Here is a 24,077-nt window from a genome sequence, read left to right as displayed (position 1 = left end):
TTTGCTGCAGACAGCTTTCTAGCAAATGCTTTTCTTGAAAGCTCGTGATATGTACGGATCTCTTTTAACAGAAAATCCCAAAGCACAGGGAATCTCGTTCTTTTCTTCTCCATTTGCTCATTTTTATTCTTTGCTTATTTCACATTTTAAGGAAATGGCAAAGGAAATTTGGTAGAGATAAAATATTATTATTTAAATATCTTTTACTGTAAGCTGAATAATTCCATTTTATTTTTTTACTTAAAAACCCTGCCACCTGGGACACAGTTATTATTGTTTATAAAATCTAAGTAACTCCAGTGCAGCATGAGCTAATTAGATCCCTCTTTTGTTTAAATCTTGCGCTGAAGCTGAGAGGAATTTTGGCTCCTTACTCAAGCCTCTAAATCAGAATCTCCTTTAGCCAGCCTTGCTTATGTATATGGGATTTTACTAGCAATGAAAAAATGCATGTTCCTGTTCTGCTTGTTGTTTTGTTAAAAGAAAAAACAAAGAAAATTGAACACCAAACTATAAAGATATGACATGGATAATCCTGTCATTGCTTCTGTCACATGGTACAGTGAGGCATCAGGATTTGTTTGATTTTGGTCATGAAAAATAACATTTCACTAATCCTGTGCATTAATTGTGATTAAATCACACAACAAAACACTGGTGAATACAAACGTGCTTAAAGGCTGCTCCACACACCAGCTTTTCCACTCAGAGATTCAACAGACAAATGAGATGCAGGCTGGTGGGTTTATCCAGTGCGCTTCTGGGCCATGCTTAAACACCGCAGTGAGATCATTTTTTCCTCCTTTATTTCAGACTGAATTCAAACACAGATCAGCAGCAAAATAAAAAAATATATATATTAAAAAAAAAAGTAATTAAAAAAAATCCTAACTTTAAAAGAGAAAGAGGTATCTATATATACTATAAAAGGTAGATTTGTGGACCCATCTGTGTCCTGAGATGGCTCAGCTTTCAGGATATCTTCCATGGCTTATCTCTAGTCCAAAGCTTTTAGGAAAGAAGGAGATCTGGAAAGGCATTGTTTTTATAACCAGAATTACAAGTTGACCCCAGGGATTTTTCTTTCCTGGAACTGGTGAACATGGGCTTAGCTGACTGCATCAGTGAGCATAGTGTGAATGCTGAATATGTAATAAATAATGTGTAATAAAGTAATATACTTCCCCTGGTAATTGGTACCAACACAAATAAATAATTATACAAGAAAAAAACAATAGCTGGCGTATTTGTAGGAAATGTTGCTTATGCTGCTTCTAACTCTCTGTTGTGTGTGACAGTTATTGCACTTCGGGGATTACAGATTTTAAAAGAAATTACAAAAGCTCTCTTCCTCCAAGGTGCACACTGGGGCCTCCACGTAGGTGTTGACTTTGGCCAGTGTGAGAAGTAGAGCATGGACCCTAGGTAATGCCAGATGTCTACCCTGTTTGCCACAGAAATGTCATTGGTTTATTCATCAGTTAATTGGGTACCTGAACTTTCTGGCTTTTTGCAATGTACTTTTAATTTCTCTGTGCTTGTGGATCTGCTTTCACCTGTGAAACACGTGTTTGATTTTCTGCTTGGAGCAATGTTTTTGAAGGGCAGTTTAGCCAGATGTGCCATCTCTCCCACCTCTGACTTCATATGGGATAGATTGATATTAACACTGACGCTGAGTTCATTCTATATGCTACTTTTCAGTTATGATCATAGGGTACTGATTTGCTGTAGGTAATATTTAACAGCAGTTTAAAATCCTGTTCCAGAGCCTCTTTGGTAAAGTGGTGTTACATCTGAGCTCTTCAACATATACGCGAGACAAAGCTACTCCTTGAAAATGTAATCCAGTATTCACGTGGATGATGTTTTGCTCAGAGACTTGAATAGGATAGTCCAGTTCTGCATGATCCTGGGCTCTTTCATGGAAACTCTTTTCATATCAGGTGTTCAAGAAAATGACCATGGATCACTCTGTTGTTGCTTCATTGTATGACTGAACCGATCCTGGACCTGGGAATTAGTTTCTCCAAGATGAGATATTCACCTGGATGACCAGTGTCGTCCTCCTGAGCTTCTTTGTTTAACTCAGCCAACAGAACCTCATACAGGTAGGTGTAATAGCATCCAGCAAACAGATCTGTGCTAAGAGCAATGGCCAAGTTATCCACTGGGTACAAAGATAGGAGCTATGGACAGATGGCAGATAAGTGCTTGGGATGGGAGTCTTTTCCTCTAATTTCCACTAATTTCCACTAATCAGAGGTGATGGATATGTGCGTTGTGCCAGTTGTTGATCGGTTTTGGATTTTTTGTTTGGTAATGTGCTGCCTTCTGCCCCGTTTCTCTGACAGTTTACTCTCAGCAGTGCTAGAAATGAAACCTCCAAGGCTGTATCTGGGGGTATGATTGCTGACCACAGGAGCACCCATCCCAGCTACTGATGGTTGCTTCACCAAGTGCATTTTGCTATTCGGTTATCTAATAGATAGGACATATTGCTTCATTCTGCTCTCTTCTGTAAATCTGTAGTGGTGCTATCTGCATCATGCTGTAATCAGTAATGTTGCAATCAGTGAAGTACCTAGCTGTTTCTAGGGCATTTGAGTGCATTTGGTTAAATCATTCACAGTTTCCTCTCTAAAGTTTGACAGCAATTTTAATTTTTGCAGACATTGTCCAGTTGCTAATGAACATGAATTTAATTAAGGTATAATTCTTTGCTAATGAGAGTGAATCAGGCAGATACGTAAACTGGTAGTGCCAGGGATGCTCCTTGTTTACAGCTCAGTGCCATACATTCTGTGAACTGTGCACACATGAAGGAATTAACAGTTTAAGTCTGTGTGCTCTGGCTTATATGAGAATTGTTTTTCCTCTATGAAGTTCTGACAGAAATGGGAACATTTGACCAGTCATTTGCTCTTCTACCACAGTAAAATATTGTTTCACAGAGTTCCCTAGCAGCAGATAATTGTGTTCCCCAACCTGTAATTTCCTCCCAGAATTAATAGATCTTCTCCCACTGCTCTGTCATCTGTGTTAACATGAGTCTTCAGTTTTATTTTTTATGGACAATTTTATTTTATCTTTGTGACATAAATAATTATTCTTGGACGATCAGAGCAGCTCATCAGATAAGGCTCTTTGGCCTTCACATGCTTTCCTACCCTTTCTAGCTAGGCCAAGCAATTCTTGCTTTGCCCTGATATGAGCTCCTGACAGCGTGATAGCCCTCTGCACAGGAAAGGGAATATTTGATCTGTTTTATTGTGACTGTTTTCATTTACTTGTCTTCATTTTGGCAGGCTTTGTAGGAAACAGCAAGTTGACAAAAAATACTTAACTCTGACTAGTAAGTTGTGTTGCATCTGTATTTTGAATAAGAAAATAAATACTAAAATATATTAATTCTATATGATTAGTATGGCATCTATATGGCAAACCATGTGGATATACAGGGACTAATTTCCCTACAGTTTGTTGTGTAAAAGAGAATAAACATTGGCAGCCAAGGCACAGTCAACCAAAACCATCCAATAGGATATAAAAAGGCAGTGCAGAGACTTGTTCTGGTTTGGTTTGGTTTGGTTGGGTTTTTTTGGATACAAGACCATGCACGTGGTTTAGTACCTTCACAAGTTATATATAGCACAGAAGCTTCCAATTCATGAGGACATTTTAGTCACGCAAACAAAGGAAAAAAATATGTTTCAGTCTGGATTGCTTTTAGTTAGCAAATTACTCCTGAGAGGCACAACCACTTAAGCCCCAGCAGCCTGGGAGCTCTCTTTTTTTTCTGGTAGAGATGTAACTGTACAGTAGAAGGCAAGATGGTTGTTTCTCAGTGCTGTGGATTAGGTCGATACAGGTCCAACAAAGATAACCTATAGGAGGTTATATGCAGGGGCTGCTGTACAGATATTGGAGATACATGTTGAGGTACCAGTAATCAGATGATTTTTCATCAGAGTAAGTATTAATATAAGTAAATGGGTGATGAGGGAAAAGCTTAGGAGAGGGTCCTTAGCCTTGCTATTTTAAAGATAGTATCACTTTAGAAAAAATAATGGAAAAGGTGGAGAGTAAAACAGTGCGCAGTAAGGCCAAAGAAGGCTTTTGTTATGTTCTGTTAAGGCACTTTATTTTTAAAACACTAATTCAAAAGTTTCACTAAGTCATGCTTACAAAGGTAAGAATAACAAAAAAAAAAAAGTATTGAATTAACTACTGTTTAAAATGCAAAGTGCTGATGGTGAACACACAAACGATGACGACACCAGTTAGCTCTGTTACACCTGAATTACAGTGTTTATAGCACATGGTGCAGGATCTGTAATTGTTTCACATTCTTATTACTCATTCACTCATAACTTCATGAAGGTGGGGTTTTTTGTTTGTTTGGTGTGTTTTGTTTTGCTTGTTTCATTTTGTTCTTTATTATATATATATATATATATATAGAACTGCAGAACTGCAGATTTCTTGACATAAATCACTGAACTAGAACTAGAAAAGGTCTATTCTGTGTGTTGAAATAAAAGACTTCAGTGCATTATTAATTCATAGGCACTCTTACTGAAAGAAGCTTATGAAAAGATACTGTATCTACCAATTTAGAAAGACATATTTTATTCTAAAGGACTTTCTGGAATTGTCTGAGTGGTAGAATAGTGAACGTTTTCACTATTTTCACTTAAACTGTTCCCAGCTTTAGCCCATGAGACAGAAATGACAAGTCTGGTCATGTGATTGAATTCTTTAAGCACATGCTGAACTGCTCATACAATCTGATAAGTGTCGTATCTAGATAGCCAGCAAAACAGCACACCACTGAAAACTAGAATTATGGCTGGTCTTTGCCTGCTAGTTTAACCTGCATATTTACCGCAAGGATTGCTTTATATGTAGCCCAGCACAAAGAAATGTATCTCATAGAAGACTTGCAAACTCCTGTATTTTTGCTTATTTCTGTTCTGCTGAAGTTGAAATCTGATTCTCAAGAATCATTCCTTTAACTTAAACAATAGAAATGATGACTTCCACTGTTCAAGAGGAAAGTAGCAGTCATAACTGTATGTTTCTTAGTCTTTATTGTATGGAGAACTTGAATTTAACAACTAATAGTGTTTAATCAAAGTGAACCATAGACAATCAGACCTATACTTTGTAGCAGAAATATGCTGTTCAGTTGTTAAGCCTGTCCTCTACTAACCAGAGGAAAGGAATTGAAGATGGCCACAGGGCAGGAAAGGTGATCTGTGTCCCTCCATCTGCTTTAGGGGAAGTCAGCATGGAGTACACTCTGCTTTGTGGGCAGCCATGATGTGCTTCTATAACTTCCAGGGAAGAGAGGTCATTTTTTCATGTCTGCAGCATGCACTCTTACCTCTTATAGTCTGGAATATCTCAAAAAAAAACCTAAACGATACACCTGCCTCCTCTCCAGTGTTAAAACAGTGCTTAGACTGCATGAGAAGATAGATGAGCATGAAACACAAATATGGAGCCTGAACTAACCCAAGCTAAAGAGGTGGAATGCTATTAGAAAATCCTGGCACATCTTGAGTGAGGCAGATCCTAATAGGGAGTGGGAGTGTCATTCTTCTTCTTTGCAGTTTTAAAGAGTGAGCAGGGCTGACACTTCCTGGAAACCAGAAATCCCAACAGATGCTCTCAATTCCAGCTCATCTTTATCTTATTAAATAACTAAGTCAATCCAACCATATCAGCATGAGAAAAGCTCAGTACGTGCAAAATAACTTATTGTTCTTCAAGCAGGGCCTTGTTCTGGACTTAGCAGTATCTTTATCTTCAACCATCTACACAGGACATGAGATCTGACTTTCCCTGTCACACAGGTCTTTCGCAGTTCTAGAGGTTATTTGAAAGGAAAAACATTTTCAGAGAAAAGAATGGAATAAGTGGAATACAGCTAAGGTACATTTTCTTCTTTTAGAACTACTTGAAGTATTACACTACAAGTGGGTCTTCACTGTAGGCTGTGCTGCCCAGGCTGCTGTATGTTACTGGCATTCACTGCAATGGATATATTAACTTCTTTCTCTTCTGTAGAAATATTACACATTTTTCAGCCAGAAAGCTGGATGTGCTCTGCTTGTTAAATAGGAAGGAGAGGCAATGATGTGCAGAGGAGCCCAGTTCTACAGTAAATGCCAGCAAGGCTTCTTGTGACAACAGGGCTTCAATCCCACCTCAGCCAAGAGGAATGCTGAATTGCATTTCTAAATGTACCGAGCATAAAGATGGTCATGCAACACAGATCCATCCAGCTCCTTATAAGCCTAGCACACTGGCAATGAGAGAATTTTCAGAGGCCTGCATAGGCTTAGGACACAGCTCCAGCTAAAATGCAGCCAATGAAGTGCAGGAGGATGAAGTACAGCTTAGTCCTCAGGGAGCCAAAAGCAGAACTCAGGCGTAGCACTGCAAGCTCAGCTGTGCAGCTCTAAGCTAAGCTGGGAGGCTCCAAGTACACTGCTGTTGGATGGATTAGCTGTGAGCCTCGTGCTGTGCTTCAGGTGGGCCACGTGCTTTGGCCAGGCTGTGTAACTCCTGTGTGGAGGCTTGATGCCAATCAAAGTTACTGTTGAGTCAAGGATGCTTTTGTCTTGAGTTGCCCCCTGCCAAGAATGAAAACGCACCAGATATCTTCACTAGGATTAACTTGTTCTGTGTCACATTCTTTCTCCTTTTAAAGGTTACATTGACATCTTACTGATTTGTTGCATTTGCTTTCTCTTACAAGTTATGTCTGCTCTTCTTCACACAGGGAGAGCCCACTGCTTTCCTTCATTGAAACATTTACTGTAAGAAGGCTGAGATCACTTTCCCAAGATGTATTAGTTGGAAAGTACTGGCTGTATGTTTAAAGCCCCATTCATTCTCTGTTTTTATCTAAGGACAAGTATAAGTGAGATCTAATCATAAATAGACAGACTGATAGCCCGATAGCCTCTTTCTGATGTTTTATACACTCTTTACCTGCTTGGTCAGGAGGCTTCTGCTACTGAGCATTTTTTCTGTGCCCAGACATTCATTACTTTTGATGCCTCCTTTTCCAGACCTGTATTTTTTTCAGGCAGCAAGATAGCAATGCATTGGAATGGCTGGTTAGATATGAAAAATCCTAACAAATGATTTCTGCAGGACTTTTTTCATCACAATTCTCAGTTTTTAAAACATTGTTTCTTTAAGAGCTGAGAGCAGATTGCACAATGTATTGCTTTAGTCCTACATCTGAATCATCTTCAATCCTGCCCTCTGCTCTCCCAAGCCAAAATTGTAACAAATAGCACAATTTATAGATGGGTATTGAGCAAGGAGAGATCTTCTTCCTGCTGCTGCCTGACAGCCACCCACAATTCCACCAAAGCCTTCCATTCAAAACAAGAACTTTATGCTCCTTTTTGGTTGCAAATGTGAGGCTATCAGGAGTGGAAACGTAATCGTACAGTTACACTTACTGCCTGTGGAGGAGCTGCAGAGCCAGGAAAAGTCTGACTCACAGTACAGTTCTCTGATGCTATTACATGTACCCTGATATTTTTAGACAAGAGTTATCATTACTGTACAGGATCAAGTAATCAAAAGTCCCTACATTTGTGTAAGTAATGCAGATGTACTAAAGAACTTAGTTTTTAAGTTCTCTGATACAAACTCATGTGGATTGATTCTTGTTAAATCAAAAGCAGCGTGTCATGTTGTGCTTCCCGTATTTGTTACTGTGTCTTCCTAAGGAGATGAATTTGGGGAACATGATGCTCTGTCTTTTATTTGAAGTTGACCTGCTTTTTCTTACCAAACATAGAAGATATTATTTCAACCTACAAGGCAATACTGATGTCAGCATGAATGTTTACACATTGGAAATGACCTGGTTTTTAAAGTGGAAACAATTATAGCAGAAATTGAGGTTTCCTCATAGGATTTTATGATTCATAACAATTCATGCCACATAAATAAAATTGCTTCCAGTCTGAAAGCACATGTATCAGTTTTGTGGAATAGCAATCCCAAAATGGCAAGTAGGAATTAATTTTAGATTCAATTATCATTTTTAGTAAGGAGAAGTTGCATAGTTTTTAAAAATATAAACAAGATATAAACAAAGAGGATATATATTTTAGTAGATGTATTACGCCAGAGCAGTAAAACTTATATAAATACTTTATCTCAGCTAGAAAGAATCCAGTAGTGTTTGTGGAAGAGTATTTGTTCTATGCAAATTAAATTGGATATGCAGAGCTAAAGCAGTGCTTGCTGCATCAATCTTATTTGTAGCACACTGAAGTCACTCAGCCATATACGTGTCTGAACCAGCGTTCAGGCATGCCGGATCACTGGCAGACAGTCAAGGCACAGAGTCTGACATGGAATTTCTCAATGACTGCACCCACTGGCAAGCTGCATCTAGCAAGTGAGGCTCCTTCTTGTCATCTTCTCCAGTAGGGTCACACAAGGCCAGAAGGAGCTGGCTTGAAACAGGCTCCTGCCTCACTTCCATGCAAAGGGAAGAGGAGAGAAGCTCTGATGTCTTGCATGCGGAGGAGAAACAAGCTCTTCTTCCAAAGGGATCTTGTGGCTTTGGAAAAGTGTCTTGTTTACAGCCTTTCCTTAGTTCCCTCTCACCAGCTGATATCGCTCCTGCCAATGAGCATCTGTTCTTTACCATGTCTCTTACTGACTCAGGAACAGCTGAGTAGCAATGGCCAATACCTGTCCTTTGTGGTGTGATCCTATCCCTTCCTACATGTGCAGTGTTCCTTCAGGCTCACAGCCCATCTGTTTGACAGATTGCCTCTTGCCGTTGACACGAGATTCACAGTCTACATGCAAAGTCAGAAATGAGTAATAGGATATTTCTGGGGTGCAAACGGTTAGCTGAGTGTGTCAAGCCCACGTTTTGTGCTAGTGTTTCAGAAGGGACCTTGAGTCTTGTTGCAAAGTCTCCAAGAACCTGGTCATCTCTCATAGCATGAAAGAAGTTATAATTGCTAGTTCTTATTACTGAGCAATTACTCATTCTTATTCCTCTTTGATTCTTTATCTCTGAACAGTTGCTCTCTACATCTTATTTTGTATGTAACCGATAAACTAAAAATGCTTTGCAACTTACTTGCAGACCAAACAGACTACCATGTTTTGGGTAAGCCAAATCACTTGATCTCCATTAGTATCCTGTTTGATAGTCTTGCAGCTACTGCAATATTGTTGGGATTCTTTTATGATTTTGTTATTATTATTATTATTTTTAACAATAGTACTGGAACTGCATACATGGTGGGAATTTCACAGTGGTGAGGTATCACAGACAAGTGCAGAATGAGTTTCTCCTGATATTCTGTATCTCCTTCTATGCTTCTGTTCCTGTAACTTTATTACCATAAGACTTTTTGAGTCATATTTTTCCTAACGTAATTCCTAAACCATAGGAGTGTCTTGCCAGTCCTGTTGATTCTTCATTATGTAATGGGAAATATTCTTTTGGAAATTATGTGCTGCAAAGCTTTGAATGAGTTACCTTCTGTTTCTGTGAACTCTGGTAGCCAGCATACAGAATGCTGGGGTTAAAGAGGGAGAGAGTGTTTGTTAGAATTAATTTAGGATGAATACTAAAGACAGCCTCAGGAGGTTGGATCCCTGAAGGATGTCAGCAGGATGAGCTATAATGTATAACCACTTGGGTTTTTAGGATGATCCTCCCAGGCACACTCAGGGAACAAGTGTGTTGCCTGTGAAATGGAAAACATAAAGCCCATCATCTTTTAAAACAGATTCTTAATAGAAATCTGAACAATACTGATGTTGTATGTCACCTTGTTCCTATGGCTGTTGTTGTTGATGTTTCTTTTTAACTAGATGAGTTGACTTCAGATGATTCACTTCAGGTGCAATAGCTTTATGCAACATGTTCTTAAAAGTTATCTCCAGAACTACAGGATGCATTTTGACTGCAAAATAATTCCTATTCAGTTTTTCAGTGCAAACTCAGGCCCATGCATACTACTGTTTTGAGTAAAATATAAAGTGAATAATTTGCAATGTTTTATTTTCAAGGGAACCCAAATTTAAACTGAGTATGCTCTGTTGAATAGGATCACCACCTTTGGGAAAAGGAAAAGCATGTTTCTTAACATGCTTTCATGTCCCTAGATTACCAGAGTACCTGGGCAGGCCGAGTGAGCAGTGAGTGCTGGATGGGGTGTGTAATATCTGCAGATAGATCTAAGCCCATACAGCAGGAGTGCAGCATCTCCAGCTCCAGTGCAGATGTTTTTCATACAGGAAGTCTCTAATCCAGACTTTCCCTCCTCTCCTCTTACTGGCCTCACATTGCCTCATTGTACTTTTTGCTCCTTCTGAAACAATTATCTACATTTGAATGGCAGCCAGCTCTTTTACAGCCTGCGTTTTTCAAAACGTAGCTGTTAGTTCCAGTGATTGCATTTAGTAGAGCATTCAAACTGACCAGGCTGCAGGTAGAAAGTGTTTTTTGTTGTTGATACTGAGTATGAGCTCCAATATGCAAATCCTCCTCCTTCCTCAGTGTTTCCCATACATCCCACTCTGAGGTACAAACCATATACATGCATATTTGTGTCTTCTTTTGAAAGCTTTCATAACTTTTAGAAGATAATGAGGGATGCGCAAGGGAGGTATCTTACAAAGTGTTTTCCTTAACAGATTCCACTTTTGAACAGAAGTCAAGGCAAACACTGAAAATGCTGTGCTGCACTTAGATTGTGTCATACCTTGCAGAGCCCCATTAAACAAACTAGTTTCGCTGAGGTAAGATGTTACATTCTTGTCACGAAGTGGGAAGATGTCAGAGTGACATGGATTGCATGAGGAGTTGAATAGCAGACCTGAAATACCATGTTGCAGAGGACATATGTATTCCTCATGTTTCCAGATTTAGAAGGCAGTCTTGTACTTTTTTCCAGTGCCAAAGCTTACAGGAAAGCATGTGTAATTTGTTGGAATTCAGTGGGATAAAGGAACCTTTTAAAATATTTTGTTTAGGTTCTGTTCTGTTTAGAATCTACAGCCAGTTTAGGGCTACTTTTCTTTTTTTGTGATTAGCTAGTGTGCCCATTGTGTGTCTTACCTGCAACATGCTTCCTGCAAAGTGATATTATTAAACAGCCCAAGCACCCCACATTTATCCCCTCTTTCTCATGTCAGGAAAAGTCAGAATGGATCTATCAGATAATTGCTCCCGCAGAGATTTCAGAGCACCACTAAGTACATGAAACTCTGGTCATACACACACTAAGTAAATCCCTCCTGTGTGGGCCCCCTTGAAATGCTGTTGTCTCTACTAGTAAACGCAAGCATGCTTGGGAACACTCCCAGCACTGGGATGTGAGTGTCTGTGCTAGTAAACAGACCTTCACCTGGCACAAGTTCAGCCTTCTCCAAAAAGTACTGTACCCGGGCTATTCCTGGCATGTTTTGGAGCTCTGGCAGTTAAACTGTTGGAGTGGATGCTTCCTGTGGGCAGACCCCTGGAAACTCTTGTTTTGGAAGCTACCAGCAGTTGTCTAGCATAGATGTAGGCCACCTCAGGCCACTTGGCCTCAAGGCGCAAACACATTCCCTTGCAAAATCAGTTCTCTTGAACAGATGTAGCCAGGGATTACTACAAGAACAAGCAGAAAATTATCTTTCCTGAGAGCTTGAGCTTCATGGAAGGATATTTTGAAAAAACAAAACAAAACAAAACAAAAAAGCAGAACTATTCTCTCAGATAAAGAACATTTTTCCTTTGTGATTTTAAAAGCATGAGGTATCACAAGGTATATCGAGGAATTCCTGTATTTGGAATAAATGGCACCCAGTGACATTCATCAAGAGCTGCTGAATGTTTATGGAGACCAAACAGTGGATGTGAGCACATGAGGCAGTGGGTGGTGCATTTCAGCAATGACAACAACAGTGGTTCACCTCCACTTGTGCAGATTTTTATGAACATGCAGGCTCTTGTTTATCACTGGCAAAAATGCACAGACAGTGGTGATGACTGTGTTGAAAAAGAGTGTTTCATAGCTTAGAATTTGCTCTGTCTAGTAGCAATTTTGTGCTTTTTGTTGTTGTTCTTTTGTAAAACAACAGGAGGCATTACTTCAGTTTCCCATACACCTGCTGAGCTCACTTGTGTTCTTGCAGATGAGTAATAGAAAAAACTGCATTTATCCTAAAGTTTCAAGGCAGAATATTTAAGAAAAAGAAAGTAATTTCTCTGGCTGTAGATTGGATACAGAGGAGTGGTTTACTGAATGCAGCAAAGAATGAAATTCCTGTTCTGATGATGTTGCTGGTAGAATACTGGAGGTTGATGATGTTATTAGAAATCTGACGACTGATAGTTGTGCTCTTATTGCTTATTTGGTATTTATTTGGTGCTTTTTTGTTTTGTTTTGTTTTTTTGTTTGCTGGGTGTTGTTTTTTTTTCTTGTTGTTGTTATTTACTGTTAATTTATTATTATAGTCATCCATTTAAAATATCCCCTTTCCCCCAACAAACACACATATTTTGTTGTCTGTTTACTTTGGAAGTGCATTTCAATAATCTCTCTTTAAAATATATATATATCTCTTTAAAATATATATCTCATATATATATATATATATATATATATATATATGTATATATATATATATATATATAGTATACATACAAAGTTTTTGAGGTTTTTACTAATGCATTAGTAATTTATAACATGGAGTAAATTCAAAGTCTTCCAGTATTTTGAAAAGGAGCAATGTTACAAATTTGTTCTTGGGATGAAATGTGACCTGACACATCTGCTATCTCTTGTCTCGCTCCAATTTCTAGGAGGGAGGCAAGGTTCTTTGATATGTGTATATACCCGGTGTGAGATTAAGAAGCAACAGTTCAAATGTTGGTCCAACCAGTTTATTAAAGTCCTAGCCGTTTTTAGGGAGATGGGGAAGGGAAGGTAGGCGATAGGAAAGGTAGGAAATATAAGCAAGGTGTCTCTGCACAAAGCAAAAGAGATAGTCACCACCATGGGTCCAGCGAGGTACACAGTAGGTCCGTTGATCTCAAGAACTCGTCTGATCACCGTGGAGGATAGGAGAAAGCCAGGGAGCACCGCAGCAAGCGGTGGGAATTCTCCGTTAAAGGTGTCTTTGGGAGTTTGTCTCCAAAGTCCCCAGTTTAGCGAGGGCCTTTTATCCCCCATTTCTGTGGGGTCTCTCTTTCTGAAGTTTGAGGATTACAGCTCAGCATTTTTGGGAATGTATCTCGAGCAAACACTGAACTTCTAAACAAGCAGGTAAACACGCTTTGTAAAATGATTTTAAACCAGCTTTTGTGACATTCCTGGCCCACAGATAAGCCAGCAAGGAGGGGAGGGTCTCTGTTGCCAGACACAAGCATTATCGCCTTCTGCAGTGGTCCACTCCTTCGAGCAGCACCCCTGAGGAAGACTGCTCTTCCTGTTTCTGCTTATCTTTGCAGTCGTAAGCAGAAACACTATGGCACAATGACACCCACCATAGCCCTCCAAGATAGTTAACAGTTGCCAGTCAGCGTCTTATCATCAGAAAGGCCTCACAAAGCAAGCATTGAGACAACAAAAGAAAAGCAGTTCGTCCTTTACATCTCTTAAAACTGGAATCTGAACTTCTCTGTACATAGCTTGCTCCAATGCAATAGAGCTGTGGCCTTTCCTTTGTCTAAGGGATACATCACAATTATTGTGAACTGACTATTGCGTTAGAGAAGCCATTGCTGGGAGCCTAGCTTAATAGTCAACTTGTACGTATTGCCCTCATCCATTACATTTTGTTTTCAGTAGAAAGGAGAAACTGTGATAACTGAACGTTATGATGGCATTATTTCAAATGAGATTGACTTATTAGGAGCAGCTCACGTGTTTATTGCCTAATGCAAGTTAAAATTTGACCTTCTTAAGTGGAAACTACAAACTGAAAAGCAGCCCTGTATGATAGAATATTGCTGGACTGTATTAAGTCCAGAGACACCATGCACCTGCCGTCTGATGTTTGTTTGAGTGTTTGACTTTGGATACTGATCTCAGCAGTATTCAAGAAACTGTTCAGAGGGATCAAAGAATTCTAACACCACACTTTGGATGATTATTGGCTTTTCATTCAGGCAGTAGCCAGCAGGATATATGAGTTTAGTAGTAATAATTATTTTCTGTGGTTTTTCTGTTTAATGAAGCACTTTACTGACTTTACCTTAAATTTTTATTTTATAAAGAACAAGGAAGCCGTACTTATATTGAAAAGAATAGAAAATACTTCCATATCTGTCTTAGCTGCTCTGTTTGGCCCTAGACTATAATTCAACTGAGAAGCAGCCTGAAGGCAGGAAGCTTCCACCAAATTACTAAGCAAGAGGAACTGCCCAGCAGTTACCTATCTGCCCCTGCCAGCTGGTACTTCTGACTCCTTGTAAGCCTGCACTCCTAAGGCTCAAAGCAAATCCTTTGCATTTCCCAGTAAATGTAAACCACAACTGGACAGTCTCTGTCCTACATTCAGGGCTGGCATCTTGCTGCGATAAGGGAAATGAGTCAGAGGAATGCAAATCTCTGCTTAGGTTGTTCATGACTTGGAGTCTGAAAGGCAGATGCTTTAAAACAAGTAACTCTTGTGGTCTGAGTCAATTAAGCTGCATTAATAAGGTGCCAAGAATGGAGATGCTGAGCATGCAATGAATGCAGGTGAGGTTTTGGACTCAGGTGACAGATGACAAACTAAGATTTTTGTAGAAATAATCTAGAAATATACAATTACATGTCTGGTTCTAGATTGGAGCATGCAGAATACAAGTGAAAGAAAGTTCCAGGCTGGGGCAAGAAATTGCAGCAGGACCATTTCAACAGATAAGGTTCTATAAAATTTATTCTGCTGGCTGTGGCAGCAGTTGCTGGCCTGTGATTAAGGTTAAGGCTAATATTAGGTTAAGTTTAATGAGTATGAGGGCCAATAAACAGCAGCTCCATATGAAGCTGCTTGCCTAGTTGTTGTTTTGGTTTTTTTTTTTGCAGGGTCCAAATGTTGAACTTAAACCCAGGTCCACTGCCCAGAGAGGATGCTCAGTTAAGTTCAAATTCATGTTTTAGCTGGCAGTGCTTAAGGGGCTTGAACTACATACAATTGAAATATGTTTCACCCTAACAGAGAAAGATCTAGTGCCAAGAGAAACACCCTAATTAGGTTCGTGTAGTTGCCAAGAATTTCAGATTAGAGGAAAATCAGTTTATTGCTGGGTTGAAATTAGGGTTCACGTTTGTTGAGGACTGTAAGACTGTAACTCCACAGGGTAGAAAAGCTTTCCACATGGATAAATCAAGAAGGAACCTCCTAACTAGGTTTAATCTCTCGATTTCATGTTTAATGAGATGAATAAAGCTGAAGACTGCAAAGACCTGACCAGTAGTGCTAAAACACTGGGTATAAGGCAGTGTTGGAGCTGGGTCTCAGACAGGGGAGCTGACCCATGGTGAAATACAGTGTTGTTAGCCGTTTCAAATTATCAGCATTTTTGTTTTAGCAAATGAATTTTAAAGTGGTAATGTATGTGGGCTGACACACAATAAAGGTTGAAGATACCGGATTAGGCATGGCTGAAACAATGTTCCAAATGGAGACTGAGTCATAGCTCCTTGTATTTTCTTCCTGGCCATCTCAGGCTGTCCAGAGATCTCAAGCCCAAGGGAGGACTGGAGTTAGTGCTGACACACAGCCTGTAATGGCTTATGATTCAGTGCTCCACGCTAGGCAGCTGGGACAGAGGACTGAATGCAGGTGGATATTTCTGTGATTCATGATGGTCTTGGATGTCCACAGGCTCTGTTGCAAGGGTTTAACCACAGTAAAAAGGTCAGTGAGCCAGTGTTGGCAGAAATCCTAGTGAATGTGAAGGTTTAGGACTGGTGCTGAGGGTTTCCAGTTTATGCACATAATTTCTGTGAATATAGAAGAAAACACCTTGCCTTTTGACCAGAAATATTGATGGATTCTGATATCTGATTCTTCCCCTTACAAAGCAGAATTATGTTGTGTATTTATACATAACCAGTCTTTACGGATCAGTTTCAGAATTATGCAAAAATTGTCTGTGATATAAAATAATTTATGATTTTTAGCATTACTGTCTTCAGAGTTACATCACAGATTACAAAAGAGTATGTTTTCTATTAAAATAGTGCACTAGCAGTAGAACTGTGCAGTGTTAACCCTGGACAAAAGCAGGATCCTTTGTGTAGGCATTGCATTCTGAGTGGATGTGTTAGTTACTGGGTTGGATGGGTAGCAGAGTAATCTCTTGCTTCCACATGAGAAGAATTGCTGGCTCAGGAAGCCACTTTGAGAACAAGTTTGAGTATATAACCTCTTCCTATTCCTTGAACAGAGAGAATAACATAATAAAAGCAGTATCAGAAGAGTTCTCACCATAAGTCTTCTCAAAATAAACAGACATATCTTGTTTAATGAGTTAAATTTGCACCAACAAACAGACCGTGAGTTCCCACAAGAACTTGCCCATGGCAGTCTTCCATGTTCTAAAAATCATCCTAACAGTGATGTAAATAATGCCTTGGAGTTATACTATACAACAGACCTGCAGCAGTGACCTCTGTGCTCTTTGTCCTGCAGTCTGAATTCCTTCGAGGAAGAACAACACTATCAAAACATCCAGGCATCCAGGAGCAGACAAGCCTGGAATCTGTCCCTTCCTCATCTGCATAGAAGCTGTCATGCTGCCATGAGAGGGATGTCATGTAAATGATTTGTTTGATGCCAGCTCTTTCCTGAAGAGTGAAAATAAGCCACATCGAAACTAGGTATGGATCAAGTCTTACAAATCTGGTATAAAAAGCAGATTCAGTTTGCTATCTGCCTTAGCATTCAGAATATTTTCTGTTTATCTTTTCTGAAATGGATGGGATAAGATTAGCCAAAAAAAGATTTGTTTGTCTAGCTGCTAGAAAACACAGCATAGCCTATATTTGTGGGAATTCATGATTCAGTAACTAGCACGTGAACTAGATTTCTAAATTAGAGCTCCACTAGAAACGATTCTAGATGGTACAGTGTAAGTCAGGAAAATAGAAGGCTTTCTTGTAGGAATGAATTTTATGTCTCTAAGTGACCACATACAAAGCCTACTAGTCCTACAGAACACGTGATTAAGTGCATTTCTGTTGAGGTCTGATAGGTAAGGGCTATACTGTTTTGAGTTCACAAATATTTCCAAGCATGTCACCATTCCCTTACTGTAGTCATTTTATTTTATCTGTATATCTGACACTAAAATAAGATTATTGCACACTTATTTTCAATAACAGCAAAAGGTTTTCAATGAAGACTCATGGTTTAAAAGCATTCAGGAATGTTTTTGAGTAAGCAGTATGGTAATATCGGGCCTCTTTCCCATTCAGTTCCAGCACTGGCACTGGGGCAGATCTTGTTAATTCAAGGAGGCTAAAATTAGTATTAACTAGCCAGTGATAATTCATGAAACAGAGCGTGAAATCCAAAATATTCCAGTTTGCTTGTAAATGCTCACATATTTCATATTTCCTATTCCCAATGTGATATTTATGATGGCGCTCTCTCTTATATGTCCTTAAATGTTTGTGCAACATTGAGTAATTCTGGCTTTTTATTTCAGAAAAAAAGTAACTGGGTAACCTGTAAGTTTCACTTCTAATATGAAATTTTTAACTCTAAGGGTGCCAGAAGACTTTTAAGAATCTGTAGCTTAATAGTTTAAGAAAATGTACAGGATGGGGGATAAAAAGCATTTTACAATGTATTTCATTTAGCTTTATTCTGTTTCATCTAGGATGAAATCCTTAGTCCTTTTGGTGACACTATTGTAAAAATGAAAGCTATGAGAGTAAAATGAAGATATAACTGACGTTTAGACCTATATGAGTAATACATCTTTTGGCACCAATGGGATTGCTGACATTAATAAGCAGTGTGGCTGATTGTCAAATGCAGTGTTGCAGAATCACTTCAAAATAGGTCCTATGACAGTCTCGATTCCTCAAATCAAACTGGTTAGAATATTCTGTATTTCATTCTGAGGCAAACTCTGGTTCAGATGATGCTAAAATATTCTCACCTTCCTTAAGGCATTAATATATTTTTTTCCTTGCCTCACTCCCAACCATGGAAAGATCCCTGTATGCAGAGCTCCCCCTACAATGCTACAACAGAAATGTTGTAGCGTTTTGGCATGCCTTTATTTTTTTAATTATGTGTTAAGATGATGGCATGGGTATTAGTAATGAATTCGGATTTTCCACAGCTGCACACAAAGCTGATATTTTCTGTAAGGTTTAGAGGAATTAGACTGGCAAAATCCAGTAAATGTCAGTGAGTGCTGGGCACCCAACTGCCTCAGCTGCTTTGAAAATCCTAAACGGAGAATGATTTTATTTTAACCTGGTAAATTTAGTTGTCTAAGATAAATGTTGAGAAATCAATTGAGACACCTATTCTGGTTCTAAATAATACCAAATATGTAGCAGTTTACTCTTGAAATAGTCTACACATTCTCTTTTCCATACCTCCTTCTTTTGTAAATTGAGTACCCAAAGAGCTAGCAACTGAAGTCAGTGGAAAATATAGCTGCTGAGCAACTCTGTGAACAAACCCTGACAGTTCAGTGAGATATTCAGAGAAATATGGCCAAAGAGTGATTTTTTGTTTGTGTAGTGTCTAGATGCTGGGTCATCAGTAGAGTCTCTAAATACAACTCTGTGCAGCTTGGAAAAAAAGGATACACATTTGCCTGGACTTTCTTACAGGTATACAGCAGAAGTAATTGTAAAGTAGGAGCATCAAAAGCAAGGCGTTGACAGCTGCTGATGCTAATGAGTTTCAAAACACAACTGTAGCAGAACATGATTCTGTACATGGTAGCTTTCACTAGCTTATTCACTGTGGCATACAGTAGGCATAGGAAATACTTGTGTCGGTTTGTGTGTTCTGTTTCAAAAGTGTTACTTCTCTGGTTTCATTGTAGAGGATCTCCATAGATCAACTGTTAAAAAGTTTTCCAAATGAAGTTCTAAAGCGCTGTTTTTGTGCTTAATTGGAATTTTAAAATTACATTGCAGGAAGTGACTTTATAATTTTCACTGCTTTTGAGAATGCATATTACACTTTCTATGTGCTTTATCCATTCTCACCAGGCAGTCATCTCGTGTTCCACTTACAAGCAGTGATTTTAAAAGGTTAACTTAAGTGTGGATTTAGTATCATCATAGTATCATAGTCATAGTCTCATGCGGGTTGGAAGGGTCCTTAGAGATCATTGAGTCCAACCCCCCGGGATTCGAGCCTCCTGTTTAGCAGAGCGGCACTTCTACCACTTGCGCCACCGGGGTCTTCTATTAATAACTTATAACAGTACTTGACTTCAGACACTAGATTTAATAGAGTTACATTGGGTTCAAAAATAGTTCAAAACAGACAGCACAAATTGTCAGAATTAGTAATCCATTTCTTCCCTAATTATCAGATGGTGCACCTTTAAATAAGCATGACGACTGTATCTGTGTGGGGAAAACTCTTATCATTTACCTGCTTTCATGTGTTCTTGGCTGACCTGTTTATATTCCCATTCATCTAAAGATTCACAAAGCACAGAGGAAAAACCACTGATCCTGTGCTGTGCTAGGGACTTCAAAATCTGAAGAACAGGAACAAAAAATTCTGATAATAAAATGAATAATAGATGTCCTTCCTCACTTCACAGTTTCCAATTCTATGGTGTGCCAGACCATTTGGAGAGAGCAGTTTCAGGGCTGAGATGAGAATCAATGTGGGTGAGAGACTGACAGGACGCCAGCTTCTCCCACTGTATCTTGGCTTCAGTGTCAAGCTATCTGGCTGCAAAGCCAACTCATGCACATCAGAGAAAGGCAAGTACATTTATTTAGGCTCAGGTCCATAACTTACAGTGTTTTGTTGTTTTCTGTGTATTCAGGGAAACCTGATGATTTAATTTAGACTTAACGTCCTTACTGGTTTGACTTCTCAAGACCTGCTATGATTCAGCCACTTTATGGTTATGATAGCAAAACTGTTATAATAACTCAATAATTTTATAGTTTATATTCTAGTTGATTGTTTGAGTTGCTAAAGCTGTGCAGTGCAACTTTGAAATAGCAAAATATTTACTTTTAAATGAAAAAACATTAAGAAATTAGATGTAATCTGTTATTTCCCTTAAGAACTGTTGGTCTAACGCTCAAGTTTATGTAGCCGTTTAAGTTATGGTGTCTATAGGTTTCCTTAAAAAGAAAACAGATTTTATTTAGGGTGTAAGGCAGAAAGGCACAAGCCATTTTTCAACACTCTGCCTGAAGCCATTTCATGAGGAACTTGCTCAACTCTAAAAGTAGTGATGTGCTACACACACAAAAAAAAGGTGTCATTAGCCCTGCCTACCCCATAGGTCTATTAGAAAAAATGTTTTCTGCTATTGAGGTATTCCCACCTATTATGGTTTTTACATCTCACTGTTTCTTCCAGAAAGCTGGTTCCCATAAATTGTGCAATGAGAGTATGACTCAAAACGAGGATAAATGATACTCTCCAAAGAATTAATTTGAGGCTTCAACTAGATCGCTGTTGTTTGAGGATATATAGAACGCTATTTTTAACATACCCCAGAAAAAATAGCCACGCTGCAGAACATCTAGGGAAATAAAGAAAATCTTGAGAATTTGGCTAACACATTTTGTGCTGGAAAAGTTACTGAGGAGGAAGCTACTTTGGGAAGAACGCTGCAAGAAAAAAAACAAAACAACAACAAAAAAAAATCAACAGCAGAGAAGGTGAAGGATCAGCTTTCAGAAGCCTGCAGGGTGTAATTTTTCAACTCCCTTATACAGATGGCAGAATAAAAGCTGTTCAACCTCTCTCTGGGAAGGTACAGGAGGGAAAGAGGAGGGAGGAAAGGAAGCATTCTATCTGTATCTGTCAGAAAGAAGTGTTCTAATTCATCTGGCATCAGTCTTGAAGAACTGGGGCTAGAGATGAGACAAAAAACAGTTTTACAGTTCAGTGAATGCTTCACCCATGTATTATCTTAATGTTCCAAAATGCATAGTATGGTTTTAGGAAAAGGTTTTATAAATGCAATCAATACAATAATCTAAGTATACTGAATTGAATGAACTCTTGCTGTCCACAAATACAGGTTTAGGAGTCCCAAAGAAAACCAAAATATTAATTACAATGTGCCAAACTTAAGGGAAAGAAGCATATGCTTATCTTATGGCAAAACATAACTAAAAGTATTCAGATTTGCAATTTTATACATTTGTTTGCTCTTGTTCTGTTGTTTTCTGTGTCTGCACCAGAATATTCTGCTCTTCCAGCAAACTTTGCTAGCTGGTCACAGAACTTCAGCAGCGTTCTTTAACAACAGACATAGCAGAGTATACTTAGCAACTGGTGCAGAAGCCTTGGCATGGGAAGCCATGAGCATTTCTCAACAAACACTTCCAGTGAGGGCTTGACATGGTTTCTCCATGCTAACTCAACAACCTATCAAACAAAACATTTCATTATGTAGGCTCCACGGGACATGTGGGAAACAGAATAGAGAGCATGGAAGGGTAGGAACACCTATTATTTTCTTATTATTTTGCAGCTAAAGAATGTTTGGCAAATGACAGTGTGTACTGTTGCAATGCAGATGCTATAAATTGGGTCAGTATGATATGTGTGGCTGCTAAGGAGCAGTTTATGTTTTCACTGTTTCCAAAAAAAATAACAAGAAAGAAGCAAAGGCATCCTGAAGTAATTATATCATTTGGAAGGAAAACACGGCCACAGTTTTAAAAATATACGTGCAGAAGGAAGAACAAATTGAACACATACCATATTGAAAACCTAATGGAAAAGGATTACCTGATGAACAAAAATGAAGCTCTTCAATTAAGGATTATCTTACCCTTACTTAAACCTGAAATCCAAATCAAATCCTGTGCAAGGTTATTAACAAAATGAAAGGCTCTTTCTAGTTTGGATACCATTTTCAGTTTCTGCTCAAGGAATAAGGAAGCTTGTATTGCACATGTTAATAAATTAGAAATTAGTTAAAAGGATAAAGCATTGAAGAGACAGTCAACTAATCATTTGTTACTAGCAATTAGCATAGGCCATTTATTCAGTGTCTGAGATATAGTTTAAAATCATCATGGCTTGCCGTGATAAAATCAAATCACAGCTTTTTTTTACAAAGCTCTAGCCTTTTTCTAAAAGAATAGACAATAAAAGACAAACTGGCTTGTTTGGGGCAGTAGGTTACAGCTCACTCTGACTTAAATTCTGAACAGATTGTTTTTGGACTTTCCTTCTCAGATCCTTCAAAAAAGGCATTAGGAACTGCCAAAATATGCAAACAAGAAGAATAAGAAATAGACCAAAAGGCCCAGTTTTCTTCACCAGTAAGTGGTTATCTTTAAAATGTCTTAAACATCATCACTGTGGAGACTGTTTCTGTATTACCGCTCACTGGTAGATGATAGTGCTTGGAACTAGCATTTCAGTGCTATCCTGATGACTCAGGCAGGGTCACGCTCCAGCTGTAACCCACATTTTGGAAAACAAGCACCAGTCAGCAATCATTTGAAAACTATCAGTTAATAAGCCTCTTTCCACACCACTAACTCCAACCCATCTATAACTGCAAGACTCTAAAACCTACATTGTATGGGCTTGATGGCATTTTGCATTCCCTCCTGAATAAAAAGCGTTACTCTGCTTCATTAACTTCCCAATGCAATACCAAAAACCTTTCTTCCTTACTACCTGTGAGGTCTGTCCCCACAGGGGAAGTGTTACACTGCTAACACACCTACTGGGAAAAGTAAAAGTGAATCAGAGTACGTAAGATAGAATTTTACAAAGATTAAAACATACAAAAGAGAGTAAGGGACATTCAGCATCAAAGAACAAAAGGATAGAAATGAGCAAAGGGTCTCCATGTAGATCATGGGGAAAGTAACCCAACAGGAGTGCCTGGAGACGGTACCATGGGAAAATGAAGCAAGGACTCGGATCAGTCAACAGTGCACTGGGCTGGAGGACTGTGTCTGTGACTAAGTAAATCCTAAATGACTAAGTCAGTCCTTTTCATCCCTAATGGCTCCAATGAAGCCTCTGCCCTAGCCTAGTATCTGTAGAGAAGCCAAATAAGAAAAAAATGTTTCCTCCAGAAAGGATCCCAGGGCCTTGTGGGAAATTTAAGGTTTGGAATTGTTTTGGAAGGAATTTACATGGCCACAGTTTGTGGAGACAATCAAAATCTCATAAGTGAACTTACTAATTGTGAATGCTTATCACCCATGCAATTAAAGGAGGTTGGTTGCATTACTTGTGTAGACCTCTGAGGTATCTTTGAAAGACTCCTGTATCTGTAAGAACACAGTCTTCTCTTATCAGACATCAAGGACACTTTTTTTGTTTCTTTTCTTTTTTTCTTCACTTAGCAGATGATGTTTTTTAAGGACTTGCCAGCAGGTTTGCCTTATTAAGTTCACAAGCTCATATCTTAATGTTCTGTTTGCCATGCTGCTTTACTGAGGCCCATCAAGAGTATTATTTCACAGTGAAATAATACACAGGGAAGTGGTGAAACTGTTAAGTATTAAAATGTATGTGGATTGCTGGCACTCTCTCCTCTGAGAGGTATGAATGCCTCCTATCTGACTCTCTTAGCATTCCTATCTGCTTTATGCAAGTCCTTGTGAGAGCTTTATGGCCAGCTTTCTACAACATGCAGCTTTTCATGCTATTCCTTTTTTGGTGTGGAAATTTTTTTATACCATACTCTGTAATGCTGTATTACTCACAGCAAACTTTCATATTTAACCATTTTTTGACACAGCTGACAGGCCTGATTTTTGCTGCAAACTTCCAGAGTTACAGGGCTTCGCTCTCTAATGATCCAGTTTCCTGTGCTCATGCTGGAATCACTTACTGATCAGGCTCTTTCCACATATTCTGAGCGTTGGAGT

General features: G+C 38.9%; 1 protein-coding gene across 7 annotated transcripts in view; it reads left to right on the top strand.

Moving 5' to 3' along the window:
• The first annotated feature begins 1,946 nt into the window (after positions 1 to 1,946).
• Positions 1,947 to 24,077, top strand: part of LOC146760138 (uncharacterized) — a 91,377-nt gene continuing 69,246 nt past the window's right edge. For all 7 annotated transcript variants that reach the window (XR_014948107.1, XR_014948105.1, XR_014948106.1 and 4 more), the window contains exons 1-4: positions 1,947 to 2,111; positions 16,684 to 16,871; positions 19,802 to 19,967; positions 22,420 to 22,505. Coding sequence is in view for 2 of the 7 variants with exons in the window: in XM_085552799.1 (XP_085408925.1) it covers positions 19,951 to 19,967; positions 22,420 to 22,505 (103 nt within the window). In the remaining 5 variants the exon portion in view is untranslated. The remainder of the gene's footprint in view (positions 2,112 to 16,683; positions 16,872 to 19,801; positions 19,968 to 22,419; positions 22,506 to 24,077) is intronic.

Source organism: Coturnix japonica, chromosome 7 (genome assembly GCF_054131305.1).
Source record: "Coturnix japonica strain WE chromosome 7, WE-NBRP24, whole genome shotgun sequence".
Lineage (NCBI taxonomy): Eukaryota > Metazoa > Chordata > Aves > Galliformes > Phasianidae > Coturnix > Coturnix japonica.
The sequence above is the reverse complement of the archived record's forward strand: the minus strand, read 5'-3'. Positions and strand labels throughout refer to the sequence as shown.